The sequence below is a fragment of the Ambystoma mexicanum genome, chromosome 9 (assembly GCF_040938575.1).
Source record: "Ambystoma mexicanum isolate Mex_15411 chromosome 9, UKY_AmexF1_1, whole genome shotgun sequence".
Classification (NCBI taxonomy): domain Eukaryota; kingdom Metazoa; phylum Chordata; class Amphibia; order Caudata; family Ambystomatidae; genus Ambystoma; species Ambystoma mexicanum.
The window spans coordinates 267,511,388-267,537,678 of record NC_090931.1 but is presented as its reverse complement, the minus strand read 5'-3'; the positions used below and the strand labels follow the sequence as shown (position 1 = coordinate 267,537,678).

The following is a 26,291-nucleotide window of genomic DNA, read 5'->3' as shown; positions in this document are numbered from 1 at the left end:
TGAATGGAGCAGACGCAGAGAACGCATGAAATAGAAAACCGCTTACCCTTTGTGTCCAAGTTCTTCACAATGTGGCACAGCCGAGAACACCACACAACACGCCCTGAATCCCCGGTGAAACTATAACAGAGGCATAAGTGGAATTCATCCTGGCAGGTCAGCCATTTGAAGGCTTGATCCAGCCCACAAGGGCCTCAACGAGTCCAGGTGTGCTCTTTAAGTTCCTCCATTTCCAGACCCTCAACAATCTGGTCACACGGGTACAAACCTCTTACCCCCAGGGATACAGCACTATGCAAGGCAACGCTCTTAGGAAGTGTTGGTGTTTAAGGGGGTTGTGGCAGGCATCTGGAAAGAGTTGGGGAATTTTGGGGAAGCCACAAGAGGAGCTCAGAGAAGGAGGAGGATGTTTGTACTGTCTGGCAAGGGGAAAGATGAATACACAGGGCAGTTTGGGGCTACACTATATATATATATATGAATATGGAAAGGAGGGAATAAGTCTCTGTCGAGCCGCCGCAGCTCACAGCTGTTAACATTCAATCAGTGCTCGGATTCCTTGTGATGTAGTAGCAGTCCATGACACGCTCCGGGGCACAGAATGTTGGCAGAAGACGAACAGCTCTACCTTTCATAGAAGCACAGATGCTACACATCTCCCTTCCTTTATAATGTAACACAACACAGAAGAAAAATAAAAAACTGAACTACTAGATGTGGAAAATAATAGCGATTCAAACGTAGTCCTCCATACTTTTCGGTCTGCAATGTACTTTTGAAAATTCAACATAGTCCTCCATACGTCTTGGTCTTCGATATACTCTTCCCCACCTGGACTTGCAAGTTGTGTCTCTGATCAAAACTGGCAAGGAAATTACTTAAGATCCATTAGGAGCATCTTCTTGCACATTCTTCCCTCTTGATGTTTTCCCTTTATATGTTTCCCTCTCAATCGTCTCATTCAGACACCTTGCTGCATCCTCACTTCTACTGACTTTAGAACGTTTGTCGTCACCACATACCCAAACACTCAACATTCCAAATCCTTCCATCCTCCATTCTGACAGAGTGTTTGATTGCCTCCACAACCCTGATAGGTCTCGGCCATGTACACGGGCCTTCTCCAGGGGCAGGGGGAAAATTAATTCTAACCATTTTTCCCACTACAGTATCCTTGTCAAACTTTCTCATGTGCTTTTTCTCATCATAAGCAGATTTGTTCTTCAATTGGGTATTTCTGATCTTACTACATACAACCCCAAAATCCTTTTCCACTCCATTATCTTTACTATCCAACCATAGTGGTGCCAGTTTGGTGCTCGCCTTCCTCCCTCTGCTTGACTCAAAAGGATAAAGACCATTGGTGGAATGCGGTGTGAACCGATGCACCACTATTCTCTCCTTAACAGCTTTCTCCCAATTTAACCCATTGGACCACGCCAACCTAATAGTGTGCTTCAACACTTTGTTAAAGCGTTCTACTGCCCCATAGGTCTGCGGGTGGTAAATTGCACTTCTTTTGTGTATAATGGAATACTTGCTACAAAAATCCACCATCTCCTTAGATCTGAACTGGGTACCATTGTCTGTCATGACACTCCCTGGATACCCCTCTGTCTCACAAACATCAGAAAGAAAATCAACCATATTTTTCCCCGTGATACTTGGTGCAATTAACACTTCAACCCATCTGGTAAGCAGGTCAATTACCACTAGGCAAAATGTATTTTTGTACACCATTACTATACACAGGGCCTAACACATCCATACCAAGATCTTTCCATACTTTGTTTGGAATTTCGGTCACCACCATAGGTTGTTTCACACCCACACAACTCTTTTCACCATTACTCGAAAAGGATACAATCCCTGATGTAACGTTCTATTTGCAAGTCGCATCCGGACCACCAGAAGCCATTCCTTATCCTTTGTTTAGTTTTTACTATTCCCTGGTGACCTTCATGGCCGAGTTCAATCACTCTTTGGCGCAGACCTGAAGGTGGAATAGTTTTGTCTCCTCTCATGATGATATTATTGTGTAGATTTAAGTCATCAGCAGCAAACCAATAGTCCATATGGTCTGCTTTCTCAAATATTGCTTTGATCCATGGACCTTGAGTGCTGATTAGTTCCTTGAGACATCCTAGTACTTTGTCATCTTTTTCAGCTTCACTCCATTCCAACCTTGAAATGGATGCTGCTTCTATATTTAAAATGTTTTCCATGTTGTCATCTTCATCCACAACTTCAGATATGTTAGTAAGTTGAGATAAACAGTCAGCAGTGATGTTCTTAACTCCAGGTACATAGCATACCGTGCAATTATAATCCTGAAGAAGCATCACCCATCTCCTGATGCGATTGGACACCTTGTCCAATCATAAGCCATAAGCCCCTTTATGTAATTTTCCACACACAAATCTCAATCTTTCATCATGGTTCTTTTAACTGTCAGCATATATGAAGATGTCATCCTGAAAACATATTACACCTGGTACTCTCTCAAAGAGATTGTGCATTATCTTTTGAAAAACCGATGCCGCGGACATCTGTCCAAATGGCATCCTCTTAAATTGATACAAACCATCCAGCGTAATAAAAGCAGTGAGATGCCTGGAACGTCTGTGTAATTTAACCTGATGATAGGCCGATGTCAAATCGAGAGTGGAAAAAAAACTTGATGGCCCAATTGTGGAAATCAACTCCTGTATGTTGGGAAGAGGATGCCTGTCAGGAACAACACACTTGTTCAGCTCCCGCATATCAACACATATTCAGAGTTTTCCTGACTTCTTCCTTAGAACCACTAATGGTGAGACCCATTCGCTGGCATCTATGCCTCAATGATTCCTTGACTTTCCATCATTTTGATCTCTTTTCTGACTTCGTCTCGCATAGATAAAGGTACACTCCTTAACTTCTGGTCCACTGGGGTATGATTAGGTTTTAACTGTATTTCATGCACATAACCACGCAGGCATCCAACACCATCACTGAATACTGCCTCCATAGCATAATTGGAGTCGCACTTCATTACGTTGAGACTATTTTCACGTCCGTTCACATCACTATTGATAGCAAAAACGGATTCCTCCGCAACAGAGTCTATTTTCACTTGTAGTTTGCTCTGGTGAGTCCAGCTCAAAAGCGGTGTCTTCCCTACTCTGGTGATGTAAACTTTGCCTTTAGCTCTCCTACCCTTGAACATTAACTTTCCCGAAAACCAACCTATCGTGTCGATCTTCACACCACCGTAGGCTCTGGGTTTGATATCGGTTTCGCGCAAATACTCATGCTTCTTTCTATCCCATAGTTATTGCGGTATCAATGTATATTTCGCACCAGTATCACCAGTACCAGTATCTTCTGCCAACATTCTGTGCCCCGGAGCGTGTCATGGAAATTGTACTGTCTGGCAAGGGGAAAGATGAAGACACAGGGCAGTTTGGGGAAAGGAGGGAGTAAGTCTCTGTCGAGCCCGCCACAGCTCACAGTCCTCCATACGTCTTGGTCTTCGATATACTCTTCCCCACCTGGACTTGCAAGTCGTGTCTCTGATCAAAACTGACAAGGAAATTACTTCAGATCAGTTAGGAGCATCTTCTTGCACATTCTTCCCTCTTGATGTTTTCCCTTGACATGAAAGGGGGCGTGAATCCAGTAATGACGATTCGCCAGTGTACGTGAAATGTGAATTTTCGGGTCGCTGCCACGCTCGGATTGAGTGGAGCCCAGGCAGAGCAAAAGGTACGTTACAGTTAGCCGATTCACCTCGTCTGGGGCCGCTGCAACGCTCGGGCGTGAGCGGAGCAGCCTCACGGGAAAGTTGAAAAGAATGCCGCGTACACAAGTGGGCACAGTCTTCGTCGCCAATTGTACTGTCTGGCAAGGGAAAAGATGAAGATACAGGGCAGTTTGGGGCTACACTAATTTTATTGTTACATAAGTGTGTGTGTGTGTGTATATATATATATATATATATATATATATATATATATATATATATGAGTAAGTTTCTGTCGAGCCGCCGCAGCTCACAGCTGTTAACATTCAATCAGTGTTCGGATTCTTTGTGATGTAGTAGCAGTCCATGACACGCTCCGGGGCACAGAATGTTGGCAGAAGACAAACAGCTGTACCTTTCATAGAAGCACAGATGCTACAATGTTGCAGAGTGTTGGAGATCAGCAGGAGTGAAGGAGGTGGTAGGGTTGAACAAGGAGAAAGCAGTGGCGGATGAGCATCAGGATGAAGTGACAGGAGTGAGACACCAGGAGGAGGTGAGTGAACATTTGGTGGAAGTTGGCAGGTGTGAGAAAAAAGGTGAAAATGGGAACGTAGTTGTAGAAGTAAAACAAGAGGAGGTTAGTGAACACCAGGAGTAAATGGTAGGAGAGAAACAAAAGGAGGACAAAGACTATTGCAACCCAAAAAGTTTGAGAGGGTGCATCCTGCCCAAGGCAAGGGATGGGGAGAAGACCCTGGTCTGAAGGGGTTGTAGCGCCAGCAGGTGGAGGAACACGATTGTCTCAGCAATGAGGAGGGTTATGTCTACCACTGGCACAGAGAGGAGACGAGAAGGGTGCACATCTGAGATCCAGACAGGTTTCATCAGGGAGCCGGACAGGTTTTCCTCCACTGTCGGCACCAGAGCTTTGCAGAGAAGTTACAACTCTAACATCCAGTGGTGGAAGAAGCCCGAGAAAGACTGATAACTACATATGAGTGAAGGGAGAGGAGCAAAAGAATGGTGCAGGAAACCCTGAACCCCGCCCAAGGTGAAGAGCACAAAGGTGCAGAAACCCTTCAGCTCAATCAAGATTAAAGAACTAAAGAGAAGACTAAAACTGACTTTACTGAACTGAGGTAAAGAGATGTGCATCTTGGCCTCTTAAGAACACCTCTGCTCAGAAGTTGGCAAGAGAATATATAAACCTGTTCCACACTACTTTTGTGTGCAGTCTCGGTTTGCAGAGGACATGTCACAGGAGTGCCCCTTTTCTTGCAGGCCGAGTGCTATAACACAATCATAGTGAGTGACAAAGGACCATCATAACTGGTCCTCACTCTCCAGTGCAAATGCAGGTGGTATCTGCTGCAAGTAAGCTAATTCAGAAACTCTTGGCTAGATCTTCTCACAATTATTTCAAGGCAGCAGGTGAGCCCTGTAGTAGACCTCTAACATTGATAATGAAATATTGCCTTTAAAAGCTATCAATTACTCCAATATGGATGTTTTTATCGAAATGAACTTGCAGCTCTCTTTGGCCATAAGTAAATAAACTATTTAATTTCTCCAAATTAGGTGCTCATCTTAAAAAATAAAAATAAAACCTGGTTTTCCATTATTAATCATCCTGCTGCTATTAACTTAGTAAATATTGATCCAAAATATAAGCTTCATCTGCTCGATACGTATATATGGTTATTATTGCTGTAGACTTCACGAACTTGATGTAAATGTCATTTATCCAAAGCCTGTGACAATCCTTAAAACTATTCAATGTCCATTGAGCAAAACAATTGCATTTTAAATTCCAATTCAAATAAGGATGCTTGTACAAATCACTTATCCAAAAGTTTTTTCAATTGTACGATTTGTCCTATTTTCATTCGGAAAACAATTTAAGTACAAATGTCAATTAAGTTTTGATTGCCTACACACAGTTGGCTTTCATGCTCTATGGTATGAGCGATCAGCAGAGCTGAAATATAAAAACATTTATTCAGCCTTAAATGTTATTGATACAGTAAATATCAAATAAAGTAGTATTCATACAAAATAGATATCCTTTCGAAGGGATTGTGTCCTCCGACGTATTCCTTATCTTTGATAATACGTTTCCAGCTTGCTGGCCTCGGAAATTTTTTCTGTAGAGGGCGCTGCGCGTCGACGTCCACCGAGTCGATGTCCCTCGACGGCCACCGTACCGGCGCCGACGTCACCATGCCCATAAATAGCCATGCGCTGCGTCCCTTGCTCAGTTCTGTTTTTCCGCGCTTCGTGGGGCCTCGGAACGTTGTTGCTCAGTTCAGTCAGGATAACCCTATATCTACTTGAATAAATACCTACTCGTTCTCGATGGCATCTTCATCGGAACCGATGACGCCGCGATCCGGCTTCAAGAAATGTCGAGACTGCAGTAAAAAAATGTTGATAACGGATCCACACAGGATCTGCTTGTGGTGCTTGGGAGCCGAGCACCATTGTTCGGAGTGTGAAGACTGCATGTCCATGACGGCGAAAGCCTTGAAGGAGTGCAAGGGGAAGCTCGAGAGAGGTAAGTCAGTCAAAACCTCCTCGAAGGTTTCTTCGGCTGAGTCGAGGCATTCGTCTCCTCGCCGTCAAACATTCCCATTCCAGATCTCGAAGTAGCTCCCACCGTTCGTCGAGATCAAGACACTCAAAAAAGAGACGTCGAAGATCCCCTTCCTTGTCTTCTGTTTCCCCTGAAAGGGTCTCCTGTCCCACAAAACACAGCTCTCAGGCTGAGTGGGAGGAATTCAGAAAGAAAATGTTAAGCGTCTTCGAGAAAGCGGCCTCGACGCCCTCAAAGACAGCTGAGGGTGATACCCTGGGTGAAAAACCCAAAAAATCAAAACGCCGCGAGTCGCAGCACCCGGCGAAACATTCCACCCGAGAGCGCCACGAGCCATCGGGTAAGAAGGCACCATCTTCGACGCCGTCATCGAAGATTCCTTCGACGCATGGATCGGCGCCATCGACGCCGTTGTAGAAGTGTTCCTCGACGCATCGGTCCATCAACGCCATCGTCGACGCCGACATCAACGCAGATGAAAGAGAAGACCAAGGCTACTCCACAGCCAACAGTGATTCCAAGGGCCTCCGGCACGACGCCGAGACGTCGTCGATGACCTCGAGTAGGATCCCGATCCTCTCGAGTTCTTCGAGACCTCTTCCAGTTTTCTCGACGCCGTTCTCGACGCCTTCGAAGCCTGTAACATCGCCGTCGACGACATTGACGTTTTCTCGCCCAATAATGACGAGTTTGGTTCCTTGTGCCTTAGAGATGGGTTTTACTCCATTTCAGAGGTCAGAGTACCCTGGACTATCTTCAATTTATGAAGAGGGGGAAGATTCTGACCAGGAAACATTTGAGTTGCAGAGGACCACACTGTCTATGTCAGAGGATTTCACCTCTGAGGAAAGAAGGTTGAAGGACCTACAGGAGTCACTAGATGAGGCAAGTGGGCTGGACACTTCCCCAAAAGTGGAATTTGTTAAGCCAGACCCAGGGGAACATGCCGAAACACCCTATAGAACCCTTATGGCAAGAATTATTGAATTTATGGGTTGGTCTGCGCCTTCGCCTGTTTTTCAACAGGATGACCTAACAGACATATTAGACAAAGGTCCACAGGAGGACCCTGTGGTCCCCTTTCATGCAGCCTTACAAAGGAAAATTACATCTAATTGGGAAACTCCTGAAGTTATCCCTGCGGTCAATAAAAGATTGTCAGCCAAGTATAGGGTAGCGGCTGCTGACCCTGAATACTTATCAAAACACCCGACTCCAGAGAGCCTGGTGGTTCAAGTGGCAACTTCATCTAGCAGTAGGACCGCTTACCCTACTGTCCCACAGGATAGAGATGACAAGAGGTATGATTCTATGGCGAAGAAAGTCTTCTCTGCTTGTAGTATGGCGTTGAAGTCCATCAACGCCACCTGTACGCTTGCCAGGTTCAGTCACACACTGTGGGAGTGTGTGCTTCATCAGCGGCTGACTGTATACCCGAAGGAGAGGAAAAGGAAGCCTTCCTTAACATTATTAAAGATGGCAAAGATGCCATGTGCGAATCACTTCAAACTGGCATTGATTCCGCTGACAGTATCAGCAGGGCCATGGCAGCAAGTACAACAATCTGCAGGCATGCATGGTTGTGAAAGTCTGGCTTTGTTCCAGATGTACAGGCCAGACTTTTGAATATGCCCTTTGACGGCTCTTCACTATTCGGAAAAAAGGCTGATGACTGTCTGGAAAAGTTGCAGACTTCTAAAGCAGCAGCAAAATCTTTAGGAGCTGCTATCCGCCAAACTCCTGGCGAAAGAGGAAAGTCCTTTCGCTATTATTCCACATTCGGGAAAGGCAGAGGACAGCCGGCTCAAAGAGGCCAAAGGAGATCCACCCGAGGTGGACGGGTCAAAGGTACTAAGGCTGCAGCAGCAGCAGGTGCCTCTTTACCCTCGGCATCTGCTTCAGCCGCCCCCAAACCACTCTGAGGCCTTTCCACACAATACACCTGTAGGGGGCAGGTTAACTCACCATCTGACGGAATGGCAGGCTATAACGTCAGATGCTTGGGCATTGGAGACAGTTGCCCAGGGTTACTGCCTACAATTTCTACACATCCCTCAGAGTCATCCACCGGGGAACAGCTCTCTAAAAGCTCCAGATCCGCTCCTCTTGCAGGAAATTATAGACCTGCTAGAGAAAGGCGCCATAGAACCGGTACCTGTAGCGGACAGGAACAAGGGCTGGTACTCCCCCCTACTTTCTCATACCAAAGAAGGACGGAGGACTGAGACCCATCCTGGACTTACGAGAATTGAACAAGTTACTCAGGAAGGACAAGTTCAAGATGGTAACTCTCTCTCAGATCCTTCAGGCCCTCCAGCTCCAGGACTGGCTGGTATCTCTGGACCTTCAGGATGCTTATTTCCATGTGCCAATCCATCTCAAACACAGGAAATACCTAAGGTTCGCAATTGGCGACTCTCATTATCAATTTCGAGTTCTGCCATTTGGGCTGACCTCCGCCCCAAGGGTCTTCACCAAGCTGATGTCGGTAGTGGCGGCGAGTCTAAGGAGGGAAGGGATCCACGTCTACCCCTACCTGGACGATTGGCTGATTAGGGCTGTATCTTCGAAACAAGCCCAGGCCCAGCTAGATTATGTCTGCCACTTCCTTCACAAACTGGGCTTCTCCCTCAATGTAAAGAAGTCACAGATGATACTATCACAGAGACTCCAGTTCATTGGAGCGGTCATGGACACTTCGCTGGGAAAAGCCTCGCCACCAGAGGTGAGGGCTCAAGATATTCTACAGATGGTCACCAAGTTTCAAAATGCCCAACGTCTCCCAGCCTTCGACTTTTTGAGGTTGCTAGGACTCATGGCATCCTGCATCTTCCTTGTGCCAGAGGCTCGCCTGAGAATGAGATCTCTTCAGTGGGCACTGAGAAGTCAGTGGTCGCATTTCTCAGGGAGAATGACAGATCTCCTCCGGATTCCGGACAAGGTAGCCCTCGTCCTTCAATGGTGGGCCTATCCAGAGAACATCTTGAAAGGAGAACTGTTTTGGCAACCATGGCCGGAGATAACCGTAGTCACAGACGCCTCACTCACGGGGTGGGGAGCCCATGCTAACGACTTGACCATCAGCGGTCGTTGGTCTCCATCGGAGTCCAGACTACACATCAACATATTGGAGCTGAGAGCGATCAGACTAGCGCTGAAAGCTTTCCTGCCATCAGTACAGGGGAGAAATGTCCTGATAATGACGGACAACACGGTGGCCATGCACTACCTCAACAAAAGAGGAGGCGTAGGATCACTGCCACTGTGCAGAGAGGCGATGCAGCTCTGGTTTTGGGCAATCCAAGAAGGAATCTCTCTATCGGCAGTCCACCTAGCCGGAGAGAAGAACTTGACAGCGGACGCTCTGAGCAGGCAGAGCACAGTCTCCCACGAGTGGGAGCTAGCTCAGGAAGTCCTTCAAGAGATCTTCGCCCTTTGGGGAACCCCTCAGGTGGATCTGTTCGCCACAAGCACCAACAGGAAGTGCAATCTGTTCTGTTCAAGGAAATTTCCCCCGAGAGGAGCTCAAGGAGACGCGTTCGTAATGTACTGGGAGTTTCCACTCCTTTACGCGTTCCCACCAGTCCCTGTTATTCCTCAAATGATCAGGAGGTTGAGAAGATTCCGGAAAACCATGATCTTAATTGCCCTGGATTGGGCCAGGAGAACGTGGTACCCAGACCTTCTAGATATGTCCATCTGTCCTCCAATCCGTCTTCCACACAAAGAGAATCTTCTCTCGCAGAAGGGAGGTCAGGTTCTCCATCCAGACACCAGAACCCTCAACCTTCACACTTGGCTTCTGAAAGGGTGAGGTACAAGTATTGGGATCTCCCTGATGACGTCATGGAGGTGTTGCTTTTGGCCAGAAGGCCAGCAACAAAGTCTTTATACCGCTGCCATTGGAACAAATTTTGCAGCTGGTGTAGGGAAGAGAATATCGACCCTTTTTCATGTGGTACACCAACGGTGTTATAGTTTCTACTCTACTTGGCAAACTCAGGCCTTCAAGTTGGCACTGTAAAAGGCTATCTCGCAGTGCTTTCTATCTTCAAGCGCACTGCGGAGGAACCATCGTATTTCAAACTTCCTCTAGTGATACAATTTCTCAAGGGATTAACTAATGTTTATCCTCCAAAACCATTCCAGGTTCCCTTATGGGACTTAAATTTAGTCTTAAACTTCCTAATGGCCAATCCATTCGAACCACTTCACTCTTGTTCGCTGAGATTTCTCACGCTTAAAACTGTCCTATTGGTAGCACTAACATCTGCTAGGAGGGTGTGAGCGAGCTACAAGCTCTCTCCTGTAAACCCCCACATACAATTTTACACAAGAACAAAGTTGTCCTACAGGTGAAGCCTAATTTCCTCCCAAAGGTCGTTTCTGAATTTCATATTACTCAGAAAATTACCTTACCTTCGTTCTACCCTCCTCCCCATCTGGGGAAAGAGGAAGAAAGGCTACATAGGCTGGACCCAAGGCGAGCTCTCAGCTTTTACATCAGCAGAATGGCTAGGATCAGGCAAGCAGACCAACTGTTTGTAGGATACTCCGGTCACAAGTTGGGACTACCCATAACAAAACAAACCATCTCCAGGTGGATTATTTTGGCCATTCTGGAATGTTACAAACTGGCAGGGAAAGAGCCACCCCAAAATCTCAGGGCTCATTCAACCAGTGGTATCGCAGCCTCTTGGGCTCTCCAAAGAGGGGTACCGGTCCGAGACATATGTGCGGCTGCCACATGGTCGTCCGCACATACATTCACAAAATTTTACAATCTGGATTCCTCCACTAGTAAAGGGACCAGATTTGGCAAGGCCGTATTACATTCGGTCCATCCCTAAAGGGATACATAACATTCTCACTCCCACCTCCAATTACATGCCACTGCTTTGGGAGTCTAACAAAGATAAGGAATACGTCGGAGGACACAATCCCTTCAAAGAACAAGTTACTTCTTACCTTGTAACGTTCTTTCGACGGGATGTTCCTCTGACATATTCCTTATCGCCCCTCCCATCCTTCCCGCAGTGATACTTCCCTTGTGGTTGCAGTTTACGCTCCTTCAAGGTCAATAACCAATTCAGGCATGACTTTTCTTATGCTACAAAACGGAACTGAGCAACGGACGCAGCGCGTGGCTATTTATGGGCATGGTGACGTCGGCGCCGATACTGTGGCCGTCGAGGGACATCGATTCGGCGGATGTCGACGCGCAGCGCCCTCTACAGAAAAAATTTCCGAGGCCAGCAAGCTGGAAACGTATTATCAAAGATAAGGAATACGTCGGAGGAACATCCTGTCGAAAGAACGTTACAAGGTAAGAAGTAACTTGTTCTACTCACCTAACCCATAAGGGCTACAGGAAACACAATTAGTATCTAATGTTACTCAACTTTGATGTATTCACTTTACATGATCAGCTTGCGGTAAGTCAGACTGAGAAGGCAGACAAAAGGTAATGTTTAAAACTTGTATTAAATAAGAAGGTCTAGACTACCAAGATGGCCGCCATGGGGAGAGCACTGTGAAAGATGCTCTCCCGATCCTCCTGTGGACACTCAAGCAGGCAGTGCAATTCCCTCCCCGGGCACGCCGCAAAACTGGGGGAAACAGCCACCAAGGCGTGAGCCTGGAGGTCTCAGTGCTGACTTGTCTCCAGGAGGAGCTGGAGCTCCACCGCCCCACTGCAGGAGCAGTGCCCGCTCATAGATGCCCTCCGATTTGCACCGCAATCGATATTAGGATGTCTGCCTAATTCTGCAGCACTTGGAAGTTCGCTGCTTGACGCCGGTTATATTTCTGAAACTCATTGGGTGCCATCCGCATTTTGTCTTAACCCCGTGGATAGCCCTTCCACTTGCCAGATTGCAGCAAATAGCCTGATTTACAACGTTGTGTAAAATCGCCATTAGCTGCCACGAGGTAGCAACCAGTCTAATATGGCCGCCTACAATCTTGCTTCGCCTTCCTGGCTGTGAAGCACACCTTCTGGCCCCTCGCCATTGGCCGACAGCCCCTCTTCTACAGCCAGTCGCGAGACGGGAGGCTGGAGCTGGCCGCCACTGGAGCCGGATGGGCTGTGGGCCAGGCACCACGCTATTTCATTAGCACTGCCCCTCATCCTGCGGTCATCTGGTAAGAGCTGCTGCCTTTACACCTACCCTAACCTGCGCCGCCTACCAGAACACTCGTACTACTAGGCCTCCGCGGGCCCTGATGCAACGTCTCCCCGCTAAGACACCATCCTTGACCCTGCCCAAAACGGCATGACTTTGCAATGACTTGGCCATTGTCCCACCTACCCGTAACTCTGCCATATAGAGCTTAACCAGTAATCAATTGTACTCGCTATCCTATGCCTTGCCTCTACACGTGTGTCTTGCCTTCATGCAACTCCTGCCATCACGTTATTATACTGTCTAACAGTGCCTGCACTTGACTCTCTTTACCACATGCTGCCCGCTCCTAATATAAGTACAGCATAATTGTATGCCCCATAATCTAACCTTACTGGATAACTCCAGATACACCACCTCCAAGGTATTACAAATGCTACCCCAAGCTACTCTTGCATCAGCTATAATTACCTAGTAAATGTGTATGCCAACACTCTCCGCTGACTGTATTTTCTAATTTTAAGATTGAGTGATGCCTAGTCTGATAACTAGCCACATTGCAGACTATTGTGCCTACACTGAACATGCCTACTATGCCTGTGATTATCCTAGCCCTGTGACTATGCCAAAGCCTATGCTCAATTTAGCCATCGCAAATACATTGACCTAAGCCCTTCTGTGACTACGCTGTTTCTAATCTATGCCTATTTCTGCACACTGTGAAAGTATTGATGTTAGTCATTTGCGAATGCATTGAACTTAGCCCCTCTGTGACTACACTGATTCTAGCCAATGCCTTACTCACCCTACTGTGAAATTATTGATGTTAGTCATTTGTGAATACATTGAACTTAGCCCCTCTGTGACTACACTGATTCTAGCCTATGCCTTACTCATCCTACTGTGAAATTATTGATATTAGTCATTTGTGAATACATTGAATTTAGGCCCTCTATGACTATACTGTTTCCAACATATGCCTAACTCACCCTACTGTGAAATTATTGATATTAGTCATTTGTGAATACATTGAATTTAGGCCCTCTATGACTACACTGTTTCCAAGATATGCCTAACTCACCCTATCGTGAAATTATTGATGTTAGTCATTTGTGAATACATTGAATTTAGCCCCTCTATGACTACACTGTTCCTAACATATGCCTAATTCTGCACACTGTGAAAGTATTGATGTTAGTCATTTGTAATACATTGAACGTAGCCCCTCTGTGACTACACTGATTCCAGCCTATGCCTAACTCACCCTACTGTGAAATTATTGATGTTAGTCATTTGTGAATACATTGAATTTAGCCCCTCTGTGACTACACTGATTGTAGCCTATACCTAACTCACCCTACTGTGAAATTATTGATATTAGTCATTTGTGAATACACTGAATTTAGGCCCTCTATGACTACACTGTTTCCAACATATGCCTAACTCAGCCTACTGTGAAATTATTGATTTGAGTCACTTGTGATACATTGAACTTAGCCCCTCTGCGACCTAGAACCTCTGTGCCAAACCTGAACATAAACTATTGCAGCCAACCATTCCTAGTCTGATCACTACCTGACATCACTCACGCCAACCAGGCCTTAGCCTTAGACCACCAGACCCTGTTTTCTGTAACCGGCACTAACTGCTGCAGTATAATTCTGCTGGTATCTGCACCTTTGGTGCTCATACAATTAATCTTGATAACAATGGACCAAATTAAATTTGCACCTTGCCCTATTATGAATAGAAACGCTAGGCTCCGAGCTAGACTCTCTTCCTTCCACGAACCTAAATCGGCCAGCAATATCCACTTAAACCGCTGCACCGACACTAAAAATACTACTCGGAATTTGGCGCATGCCTATTTACAAACCAATGCAGATGCCAAACGAAAGAACATATACCAGTAACTTTGAAAACCCAAAGTCTACCTAGAACAACTACAATAGCGGGAGCACTGATAAATGCTAGATCTGTCGTTGCCCATGCCACCGAAATAGCCGATATTCTAACATCGGATAACCTCGACCTTCTAGCGGTCACTGAAACCTGGCTGCATGAGGCAGCAGGCCCAGCGCTCTTTAGCAATACTTAGAGTGTCAACTCTTAAGAATGGACAGACCTAACGCTAGAGGAGGTGGCTTAGCGATCATTGCTAAAACCAACCTGGACTTAAGATTATCCATGCTACCCCCACTAAAATCCTGTGAACTGCTATCGGCGAAACTGCCTATATCCTCATGTCGCACCCTAACCATCTACGTCATATATAGGCCACAAGGGCCCTTAGGTTCTTTTGAAGAGGACATTTCTAGCCTCCTAGCCAACAATACAAAAGACTCATCACAGATAATGATCCTAGGCGACCTCAATTTAAGACTTAACGCCCCGGACGACAAACAAGCTCAAGCGATCGCCACCATGCTTGATGAACATGGCCTCACCCAAAAAGTCCTCACACCTATTCATGATAAAGGCAGGACCCTAGACTCGGTATCCACCTCAAACTGCCCAACAACGATCACCAAAATTACACCCCAACTTTGGACTGACCATTTCCTAATCGATTTCAGCTTAACACTCAATAAGGAAGCAAACTAAGAAAAAATAATGGCACCTTCTCTCCCCACAAGTTCAAGGAAAGATATCATACCTGACAACATCCTACCCCTTCTCCTTCCAGTGATTAACGCCCTGCCAAGCAATTCTGATCCAGATACTCTGGTGGACTCCTATAATGATACTATGGCCAAGGTCCTAGATATCATTGCCCCTCTTAAGATTCACAAGAGTAAACACTCACCTCAACAACTGGTCCACCCCTCACCTAAAAGAACTTAGACTGAAAAAAAGGAAATTAGAAACCACATGGCAACATACACCAATGGAAGAAAATAAACTCATACTCCATGCCACCAACTACAAGAAAGAAATTATCCAAACCAAAAAGAAGTCTACAATGAAAATCTCCAAAGCATGTTCCAATACCAAGGAATTATTTGTGATCCTGCGAGAATTAGAATCGCCCATACCTCCACCGGATAATGTACCTAAAGACAAGCAATGGTGTACTTGCATCCAAAATGTCCTAACAAATAAAATAAAAACACTGCAAACTAAAATTGCAATAAAAAATGATTTGCTTCCACTTGTTGAAACTCCAATTATCACACTCCCATCAACAAGCCCAAGCTAGCTCCATTCAAATTTACTTAAGTCTCCATTCAGGAAACTGAAAAAATTATTGCTTCTCTAAAGCCATCAAACTGCAAAGGCGACAACTGTCCGGCCCAAATAATTAAGGATGCAGTCAGAGATTTAGCCCCCTTTTATCTCTAAACTCATTAACACCTCCTTTTTATCTAATACTGGGCCAAGCAGCTTAAAACAATCCTGGGTTCTACCCCTTCTCAAAAAACAAACGTTTGACCCATCCATCCCCATAAACTACAGGCCTATCATGACGGTCCCATTCCTCCTGAAGATAATAGAGAGTGTCCTATCTTCAAATTCAGAAGTGCCTTGAGACTAACCAACTCTTAGGCTCCCGCCAATCTGGATTCAGACCTCAGCACAGCACGGAGACAGCATTAATAGACCTTAAAGCCCAAATCGACGAGCTTAGCGACAAAGGAAACACACTATGCTACTCCTCCTTGATCTGTCGGCAGCATTCGACTTGATGGACAATGCAGTATTATGCAAACACCTAGCATCGGCCGCCCACTTCAAGTGAAGCTATATCCTGGGTCTAATCCTTTCTAGACAACAGAAGCATGCACGTCTTCTCCACCTCAGCACCTGCAGACCCAATTCAAACAACATGTGGAGTCCCCCATGGCTCATGTGTCTCACCAACTATGTATAATATCTTTACTAAGCCTTTATTTGACAAATTGGACAGACTGGGTGTCACCTACACAAACTATGCAGATGACACCCAGATCCTCATTCTCCTTTTGGGCAATTTCACCTTAGATACAGCCTTAGTAAACGAAACGTACATCCTCATTCAGGCATGGATGGCAACCCATGGCCTCTGCGTGAACGACGATAAAACGGAGATCCTGATCCTTGGCTCGGCCAACAACCTAAAAAAAACTTTACACCAACTATAGCGCCTTCAACATTGATGGTAATATAATCACAGTTGCCAAAGACGTGAAGACTCTTGGCTTCTATCTGGATTCCACGCTATACCTAAAAAAAAAAACAGGTAAACTCCCTGGCCCCATCCACTGCCTATACTGGCAAACTCATTAGAGCATGCAGACCCTTCCTCTCTAGCAAGCTGCATTATCTTAGCCAACGCCCTCATCCTATCAAAATTGGACTACTGCAATGCACTGTATGTAGGAGCCACTAAATACATCATCAACAAATTACAAACATTGCAAAATAATGCGCTCAGATCGGCCCTTAACCTCTCTACTCGAGAGCACATATCTAACGCCAGGAGAAACCATAATTGGTTAAAAATCAGTAATAGGATCCTCTTTAAAACTGTTACTTTAACCTTCAAATGCCTAAACAACGCAGCCCCCCCATACCTAAAGGAAAGAATAACTAGAAAGTCTTCTGTACGACCGACTAGGAGAGTCAATTCCTACTGCCTCCAAATACCTAGATTCCGACAAAAAAAAAAACAGGAGCCAACAGCTTCCCTGTAAAAGCAGCTCAGCAATGGAACGCATTACCAGTTGAGCTAAGAAGGGATCAGTCTTATGACCATTTTAGACGTAACACCCGCACCTGGCTACGCCTCAACAACCACTAGACTAATGACCACAGCTGTCTGTTCTCGTGTCTTGCCTTTCACCTGTACCTGTTAACATTTGTAACTGTGCCTGTAAGCATTCTCTGTACCTGTCTATACCTGTAACCAAGTAACCTGTTACCAAGCTTTAAGTATTCTTGCCATGTTGTGCGCCCAGCTACCTAAGGGTTTTGGGCGCCCTATAAATAAATAAATAAACAAACAAACAAACAAGTAATCTGGCCACCCTTTGTTGGAAGAAATTAAGCAGGCGAAGGGAGGAACCGGAGAGTACCCCCAGAAGGCGGTTAGGAGATGGGGACCTGCGGCGAAGGCAGGCCGTGCACAGAGGCGGTCAACAGCAGACTGAAAATGCTGAGAGTCCCAGGTGAAGACACTGGTTGAAAGCGGAGGGCGGCGACCAAGCGGCAGCGTCAGGAACCGCCTGCAAGCCAAAGGCGGTTGGAGGGGCATCCTCCGCACCCTGCGGTGGGTGATCGCAGCCCGGGTCTCTGGCCCAGAAGATCCCCAGAGGCGGCGGGGGAGAAGACGACCTGAGAGGGGTAGCTAACAAGTGTGCCCAACAGTAGTGCGCCCCTCCACTGGGGAGCAATGAGGCGGTGTCCCAGGAAGGCAAGACGATAGCCTGCGGCCGGAGCCGACAAACGGGAGGCGGGCCAGGAAGACATTCCTACAGGGCAGCATCTCCGGAGAGGAGTGCGCCCCCACCCTGGCCCGACAGAGAAGGAGGGAATAGCTCCGGGGAGCTGTCCGGATGATGGCTGTTGTCCATAGTGGGATCTGGCAAGGAGTTAGCTGCGTAGAGTCCTGACCGCCGGACCTCCGAGGATGTCTGGGGGAGAGCGAAACCCACGTTCTTCTTCCATGTGCATAGGACCTCATCTAGGATTGACTACATCTGGGTTTTGCGGGACTTGCTGGGCACAGTAACAGAGATGGACGTAGGGGCTATAACCATTTCAGACCATGCGCCCATAACAATGTCAATAGAAAGGAGGGACCAAATCCTGGGGATGTGGAGATGGAGGTATCCGTCCCACATAGTGAAGGAGGGACCAATTCGAGAGGAAATAAGAAAGGACATAGATAAATACTTTAACCTTAACAAAATAGGGGACACTAGCTAAAACACGAGGTGGGATGCCTTCAAGGCAACAATCAGGGGCAGGCTCATTGCAGCTAAGGCCAGGAGGGACAAGGAGAAGAGGCAGCTGGAGGAGAAGCTTGAAAGTAAATTGAAGCATGTAATGGCTAGGATGGGGCCATGGGCCAGTGGTGAGACAAGGAGGGAATATAGAGCCATAAGAGGCCAATTAGAAGTGCTGCAGATGAGGTATGCAGAACAGGCACCGCTACACCTCAGAACCAACTACTACGCAAAAGCTAAGTAGGCCGACAGGATGTTAGTTAGGCTCTTAAAGGAGGAAAAGGACAGAACCATCACTAAGGTCAAATTAAGCAATGGGGGAGTAGCTTCAGGACAGACATAGATACAAAGGGAATTTACAGCATTATATACCGAGCTATACAGGTCCGAAGGTCCTCAGGCACAGTCCCAGGCTGAGTATTTGTATAATGTCCATCTTCCGGCCCTGACAAAAGAGGAAGCGCAGGAACTTGACCAGCCTATAACCCCAGAAGTGTGTAGAGCAATCAGTTTGCTGCCCATAAACAAAGCACCAGGCCCGGGTGGCTTCACAACCGACTTTTATAAGATCTTTAGGGAAGTGCTCATCCCCCACTAGTCCATCTATTTAATGAGTTTGCAATCACAGGGAGGATAACTCCATCGATGGAAGAAGCCAAGGTTATCCTCCTACCAAAACCAGGAAAAGACCCGGAAAGCTGAAAGTCCTATAATCCAGTAGCGCCGATTAACATTGACGCAAAGCTATTCACCAAAATACTCGCCTCTAGGATAGAACCCATCCTGCCGAAACTGATCGGAACTGACCAATCTGGTTTCATACGCGTCAGACAAACCGGAGATAACATCAGAAGGGTCCTACATTTAGTAGAAAAAGCAAATGTAACAAAGACCCCAGCGCTTCTTGTTGCGTTAGACGCAGAGAAAGCGTTCCACAGGGTCGAGTGGCAGTTTATATTCGCAACCATGAAGAAAATGGGTTTTGGAGAGAATTTAGTGACAATGATTAATGCAAACTACATCAACAACACCCTCCGGTTATTGATTAATGAGCAACTATCTGGGTCCATCAAAGTTTCTAAGGGCACGAAGCAGGGTTGGCCTCTCTCCCCGTTGCGCTACGTGATCCAATTGAAACCACTGTTGGCCACTCTCCGGGCCGCAGAGGACATAGCGGGCATCCCATTTGGAGGGCAGCCCCATAAAGTGGCGGCCTTCGCAGGTGACCTCTTGATAACTATATCTGACCCTGCTTGATCGCTGGGGGCATTGGGGAGGGTGCTGGGAAGGTTCAGAGAAGTAGCTGGCATGAAGATTAACACCACCAAATCGGAGGCCCTTAATCTCACATTCGGGGGGGGGGTGGGAGATAATAGTATAACTGGGTGCCCAATTTGATAAAATACTTAGGAGTAGATATTGCCAAAGACATGGAGTCAGTGTACCTCCTTAAATACCCGCTCTTACTGGCACAAATCAAACAACTTCTCCAGGAATGGGGCCCTCTCAAGATTTCTTGGTTGGGGAGGATCAACGTTGTCAAGATGGTCATACTCCCAAACATCCCATACTATTTTACAGCACTTCCAATAACAGTCCCCAGGCCATTCTTAAAATCTCTACAGAGGCTCTTAGGGAATATCATTTGGAAGAATAAGACCCCTAGAGTAGCGAGAAACCTGTTACAAATGCCTAGACATAGGGGGCATGGGTGCACCGGACATGAGAGCATACTATCTGGCGGCACAAGTACGAGTGATCAGGGACTGGCTGAAGAATGACAGAAATAAAGGGCGGAGATGCATGGAAGAAGCGCTATGAGTAGGGCATCTAGACACAGTTTGTGGAAGCCTAAGGGGGACCGCCCCAAAAACCTATACAATAGCCCGATTGGAGCACTGATGTGTCATGCCTGGGATGAACTAATTATCAGGGTGGGCCTTACATGCTATCCATCGCCCTTTACTCCACTATGGAACAGCCCACAATCACGCCTGGGGAAAAGGGAAAGGGGTTCGCCAGATGGAAAAGGGGGGGGGGGTTGCCTTAAGATAAGACATGTTTGAAGGAGAAGAAATTAAGTCCTTTGCCCAATGCAAATTAGACTTCTCCCTAGGGGAGGAAGAGTGATACCGATGTGCACAGGTGCGCCCCTGGGTGCTTCAACCAGAGGTAAGGAGGGCCGCACTTAGGCCTCCGACGCCCTTTGAAAAGCTCCTAATGGGAAATACGGGGACAAGAACTTAGTGGGTACCCTCTACAGATTCATAGAACAAAACGAAGCAGCAACCCCCATTTGTTACAAAGACCTATAGGATGAGGCAATGGGGTGCCGGATAGGAGAATCTGAGTGGTCACAGGTCTGGGGAAATATACCAAAATCAGATCATTCAAATATAAGAATTCTGGTACAAGCTATTATGCCAATGGCATCTTACCCTGTGCGCCTTGAACAAGCATTTCCCGCAAGCGAAAAAAGACTGCTGGAGGCAGTATGGTAAAGCGGGGTCTTGGCAGCATATATGGTGGGACTGCCCTCAGATAAAGGCCTACTGGGACATAATCTCTGAGGCACTGGAGGAGACGATGGGGGTGAAATGTGCAGGGAACATTGGTGAATCGCTCCTGGGAATAGGGGGGGGACACTGGAGTCCCTCCCATCGAAGACCCAGAAGAAAATATTTGTGATATTGATGCTGGCGGGAGCCCTGGTAGTTGCCCAGAAGTGGAAGTCTAAAGATACCGCAACAGAACTCAATGGGTGAGCAAAATCTGGCAGTTTGAAGCAATGGAATGGGTAACCTATGGTCTACAAGGCAAACACCAGGGCTTCCTGGCAGACTGGGACTTGGTTCCGAAGTTTCCTCAAAGAGACTCCAGAGGATCGTAGTGCCCAAGGAAGATGAAACTGTTGGGTATGGTGTAACTGGGAGGTTGCGGGCGGAGCTTGGTCCAGATTTGGAGAAATAAGAACGAGGAGCCCCAAACCAGAACGAGAGGCATTTACTGGGAATGTGACATTTAACATGAACTACGTAGGGGACTTGGACTTTGGATACAGGGATCGGATGGGGGTCGTGGGTAGGGGGGCCAGTTCACTGTTGTTAAAAATTACAATAAAAACTTATGTGAAAAAAAAATAGGAAGGCCTATTCCTCCCCTATATCTAAAGTGTATCTTGGCCCTATATAAAAAGGAAAAAGAATAATAAATGGTGCTAGTCAGTAAGTCTTATAGTCCTCTGTCCCAAAGCCTAATCGAACCTAAGTGCTGACTCTACCACTAATGAAAAAGAATAAGATTAAGTTGACCTGAACAGGTCTCTAAAGATTTTGTTTCTCAATAGTTGAGATGCTGGTTGTCTTCTGACCCCCACCCAAATGCCTCTGGAAGTGTTTAGGCCTTCTGCTTTGCTGAATAATCCTGAGTTCCAATAAGTATGTCTTTTAAGTCCCTACTTTCCTCGTATAACAGTATTTTACTATGCCAATTGAATTATGATTCCGCTAGTCTGGAGCATGGTTTCTGGTTTATTTCACTCGACCTTTGGCTCGTATGTCTCCTAGCCCTTCTTCAGGTTGTTTGGCTTTCACCCCGGCGAGAGTTCTCTGGTATCTCACCCCAACATGGGCTATTGTCTCTTACCCCTTCTTGCAATCATTTGGCTTTCACCCTATAAAGGATCCTATGGTCTCTCACCCTGCCAACGGTCCTATGGTCTATCGCCCCGCTGTGGGGTAGTGTCTTTTTGGTTTTCACCCAGCCAGGGGTTTTCTGTTATCTCACCCCAGCATGTGGTATTGAATCTCTCACCCCGTCTTGGGGTCATTTTTGGCTTTCAGCCTACCTAGGGCTCTCTGCACTCTTACCCCATTGTGGGTTATTTCCATGTCCCCCCGCCCTGCTCCCAATAATAGCTGCGTACCTTTTATGTCATGTCAGAGTTTCTCAGAGGGGGCGGTCACTTCGGCTATCGCAGAACCGCTTTCGGCCTCTTCCTGAGTTCCCTGCATTGGCCTCCTCTTCGGCAGTAGGCTCCCATGTTTGTCAGCAGCTTAGACTAAGGGCGCAATTATACCGCTTCCGGTTTGGGCATTGCTTCCCAGTTCGCTCAGTAGAGCCCGACTGGCTCCAGACTGGTTTGGCGCTAGCTGCGTTTAATGGGCTTCTCGGCTTTTCTACACCAGACGCCTTCTGCATCAGGTTGCTGCTTGACTCCGCACTCCAGGAGGACTGCCCTCTCGCAGCTCGCTCGGGGGGACTTCCTCTTTTTCCTTCTTCTCTGGTGTGGCTTCTGAGGTGTCCTTAAAGCTCAAGCTGAAACAATATTTGATGATCTGTTGATTCTGTGTTTCCCGTAATGGGTGTCTGATAAAAAGGTCAGAAAACACAAAGGGTCAGAAGTACGATTATATTGGTCAATTTCCATATAGCCAACAAACACATGGGACTTTTCAGATGGGGATTCCTTGTTCACGTAGCGGTAGTCCCCCCGAGTGGGTTCCCACTTGCCCTGTTCCCTAAGGGGTGTTAAGCTTAGCCTTTGGGAGAAGGAAATAATTCAATGCATTCGACACATATTACATGAACATATGTAAAAGAAAAGAAAAGAAAATCACATTTCTGTGTCAGGATTGTATGCAACTTAAACTTACAGCTGGAGTTAACCGTTCTAACAAAATGAAGAGAAAAAGTAATATATCTTCATGAAGTGTACCGCATGTCCATAGTCCCTCTGCATCATGTCCCTGGTTGAACTTGCTTGTTGCTGCCATGTTGAAATGCACTGTGATTTGTGATTGCTTCTCTAAAGGACACTTGTCTTTTTTCCCATTATATTACTGATGTGTGCATTGACATGCTTGCAGACTCAATGTTCTAGTTTGTACCAATCAAAGCCATTAACCTAGAAAGTCAATGCATTTTGATTGGTGCACTAGTGGAGTGTGCGGGCACAAGAGTTCAATTTGATTAGTATTGAGCACAGCTATTTGCTGAAACCTATTGTTTCAAATGTTTATAAAAACAAAATCCAATATTCAAAGCAATCAGTCTATTCCAATTAACAAGACAATATTTCTGAACTTCAACTAACAGCTGACGCAGATTTCTCGTCTGACATGCCTTTTCAAAGTTGAAATTGAGCATAGTGGTATTTGTATTTTGTTTATTTGTATTGCGTTCCTGGCCCAGAGGCATCTGGGCGCATTTCTTACGGTTACAGGTTACAGGTATGTAGGTCACAATAAAGCAATGCATAATACAATAAACATAAACATTGTGCTATGTACAAGTCAATGCAAGGGTAAGAGGCATATATAAAACAGTAAAAATTTACAGTGAGTTATACAATATATTTACAAAATTTACAATGAGTTATGCAGTGAACTTAAACAATAAGATACAGGTTAGGGTAGAGGTCAATAGTTACGATAACCCAGCCGGACAAGTAGCCGGCCAGAAGTGTTCGTTATTGTAGACATGGGGCAGCTTTATCCTGTGCAAAGAGCCACGTTTTGGCTTTGCTCTTGAGTGAGTAATAAGACGGTCCAGATCTGAGTGGGTTGGGAAGTGAGTTATAATTTGGCAATGAGGACTGGGAAGCTAGACCGACCTGCTTTCTGCAACTTGAATCTTGGCATAGACGGAGAGTGGGCTTGGGCTGATCTAAGAGGGCGGGTGGAGGTGTGGGATGTGAAACAGTTGGCCAAATATTCAATGGCTTGATTAGACTGGCACTTATGTGTAAGTGCATGAGTTTTGAGGGATATTCTTTGAGCAACAGGAAGCCAGTGTAGGCTGCGTCTGGTGTCGGAGATATGTTGTTTCCTAGGAATATTGAGGGCTGCACTGATGGGATTATTCTGGGTTACTTGTAACTTGTTACAGTTCCTTTGACTAGTCCCTAATGAAAGGGCATTACAGTAGTCAATTTGGGACATAATGAGGGTTCTGGGAAGGATGATGCAGTTAGCAGAGGTGTGGAAAGGTCTGCATGCTATAAAAAGTTTACATGTATAGGCTGATGCAGAAACCACAGTGTTCGTTTGTCTGGTGAGACAGGGTGGAATCAAGATAGATGCCTAAAGTTTTCATGTCATTGGATACCTTGATGGTAGTGCCATCAATAACAAGGCCGAATCTAGTCTATTGAGTCTGAAGTGGGAGCCTAGAATGAGTAGCTCTGTCTTTTCATCATTAAGACAGAGCCCATGTTGCTCCATCCAAGCCGAATGACTTGATAGACATTGTTTAGGGCTTTACAGTCAGTCACGTGGTCACCTGTGATGGGGATGAGTATTTGGGTGTCATCCGCGCAGTTAGTATAGGTGACACCCAAATAGTCAAGAATATCAAAGATTGGCTTTTGAACACGTTATACAGTGTGGGTGGGACGCAGGAACCTTGCGGGACCCCGCACGGGACTGGCGACGGTTCAGCAGAGGCGGATGTGGGAAAAAATCCTCATGGTTCTGTTTGCCAGAAAAGATCTAATCCAGGAGGTAGCTTCATCAGAAAAGTGGGCAGCGATTTTAAGGTGTTGGCAGAGAATTTGATGGTTGACCAAATCGAATTCTGCCGAGAGGTCAAGCAGAAGTAAAAGGGCCAACAAGTCTTCAATTTGCGTTTTTAAATCGATGAGAGCAGTTTCTGTTCTGTTGTTGATGTATTAATTTCAAAATAGATAGCAAGGCACGAACGGGTTTACAGAACAATACATTATTTTAGTAAAAATGGCTTAGCAGGGTAAACAACCAGGTCTCATCCCCACACTCCTACCACTAGCTCCTTTTCCATCGTCTGTTGCGCACTGCCACTAGCTCCCTTTCCATTGTCTGTTGCGCACTGCTTTCTTTTTTTTCTCCCAACTCTCAAAAAGATACATTGAGCACTGTGTGCAAAGCATTCAGGGAATTGCTAATTGATGGGGAGAGGGTGGTAGACTGGGAACACTACTTATCACCCTCAAAAAAGTGAAGTATGACCTTTTGATTTAGAGAAGGAGCTGCCTGTGATTTAAAAGCGTTCTCGCTTCACATTGGAGGGCACAATGAGATGCTAGAAGAGGGAAGAAACTATTGCCTAGAAAATGTTAGCACTGGTTTAACTAGAGCTAACAATCATGCAGCCATATTTGTGCTCAATAGTGCCTTGTTAGGTGTCCAGAAATTCATCTTCTGAGAATTAAAAATTGTCCTATAACGCATCGGTTTTTTGTTTGCCTTTTTAGTTGTATGCTTTGCATTTTAGATCTGTTTCAAAGTCTTTATCAAATGTAACCTTATACTTCAAGCACGTTATTTGTATTTTTAACTTGTTCTAATTCTAATACAGTAATATTCTTTGTTTTTGGATAGTTTGCCACCTTTTAGACCAGGAGCGCCAGCAACACAACCAGTTGAAACACACGTGGCAGAAAGCCAATGACCAGTTCTTGGAGTCTCAGCGATTGATGATGAGGGACATGCAGCGAATGGAGATAGTTCTGACGTCTGAGCAACTGCGTCAAGTGGAAGAAAGAAAAAAGAAAGAACAGGTGCATTTTTTTACATTTATATTTATGCCTTTGGGTTAAGGGTATCATGTATGTGATGCTATGTGCCGTTTATAGAGTTCCATGATGTCATGCTTAGCCTACAAGCCCAGCATAATGTAGACACAGCAATCTTGCTAAAACCGATTTAAATGAAAATGATGTGGGTGGCATAACTGTCATAAATGTAACGTATAGGAAACAAACTGACTTCACTGTGTTTTTGTTGGTGCTTCTTTTGGTTTGTAATCTGTTCATAGAGCTAAAAGTTACAATTGTGGGTGCCCAGTCTGTTTTTTTATTATGTATGGATTTGTTTTATTGTCAGAGGTTAATATTTTGTATAGAATTCAACCTTTTTATAAATTATCAGTAAATAGGCGAG

The 26,291-nt window shown here is 45.9% G+C and overlaps 1 protein-coding gene across 3 annotated transcripts in view; it reads left to right on the top strand.

Moving 5' to 3' along the window:
* The window catches only part of RABEP1 (rabaptin, RAB GTPase binding effector protein 1), a 1,480,178-nt gene that overhangs the window by 434,071 nt on the left and 1,019,816 nt on the right, over window positions 1-26,291 (top strand). For all 3 annotated transcript variants that reach the window (XM_069614603.1, XM_069614604.1, XM_069614605.1), the window contains exon 7: window positions 25,731-25,909. In XM_069614603.1, the coding sequence (XP_069470704.1) occupies window positions 25,731-25,909 (179 nt within the window). The remainder of the gene's footprint in view (window positions 1-25,730; window positions 25,910-26,291) is intronic.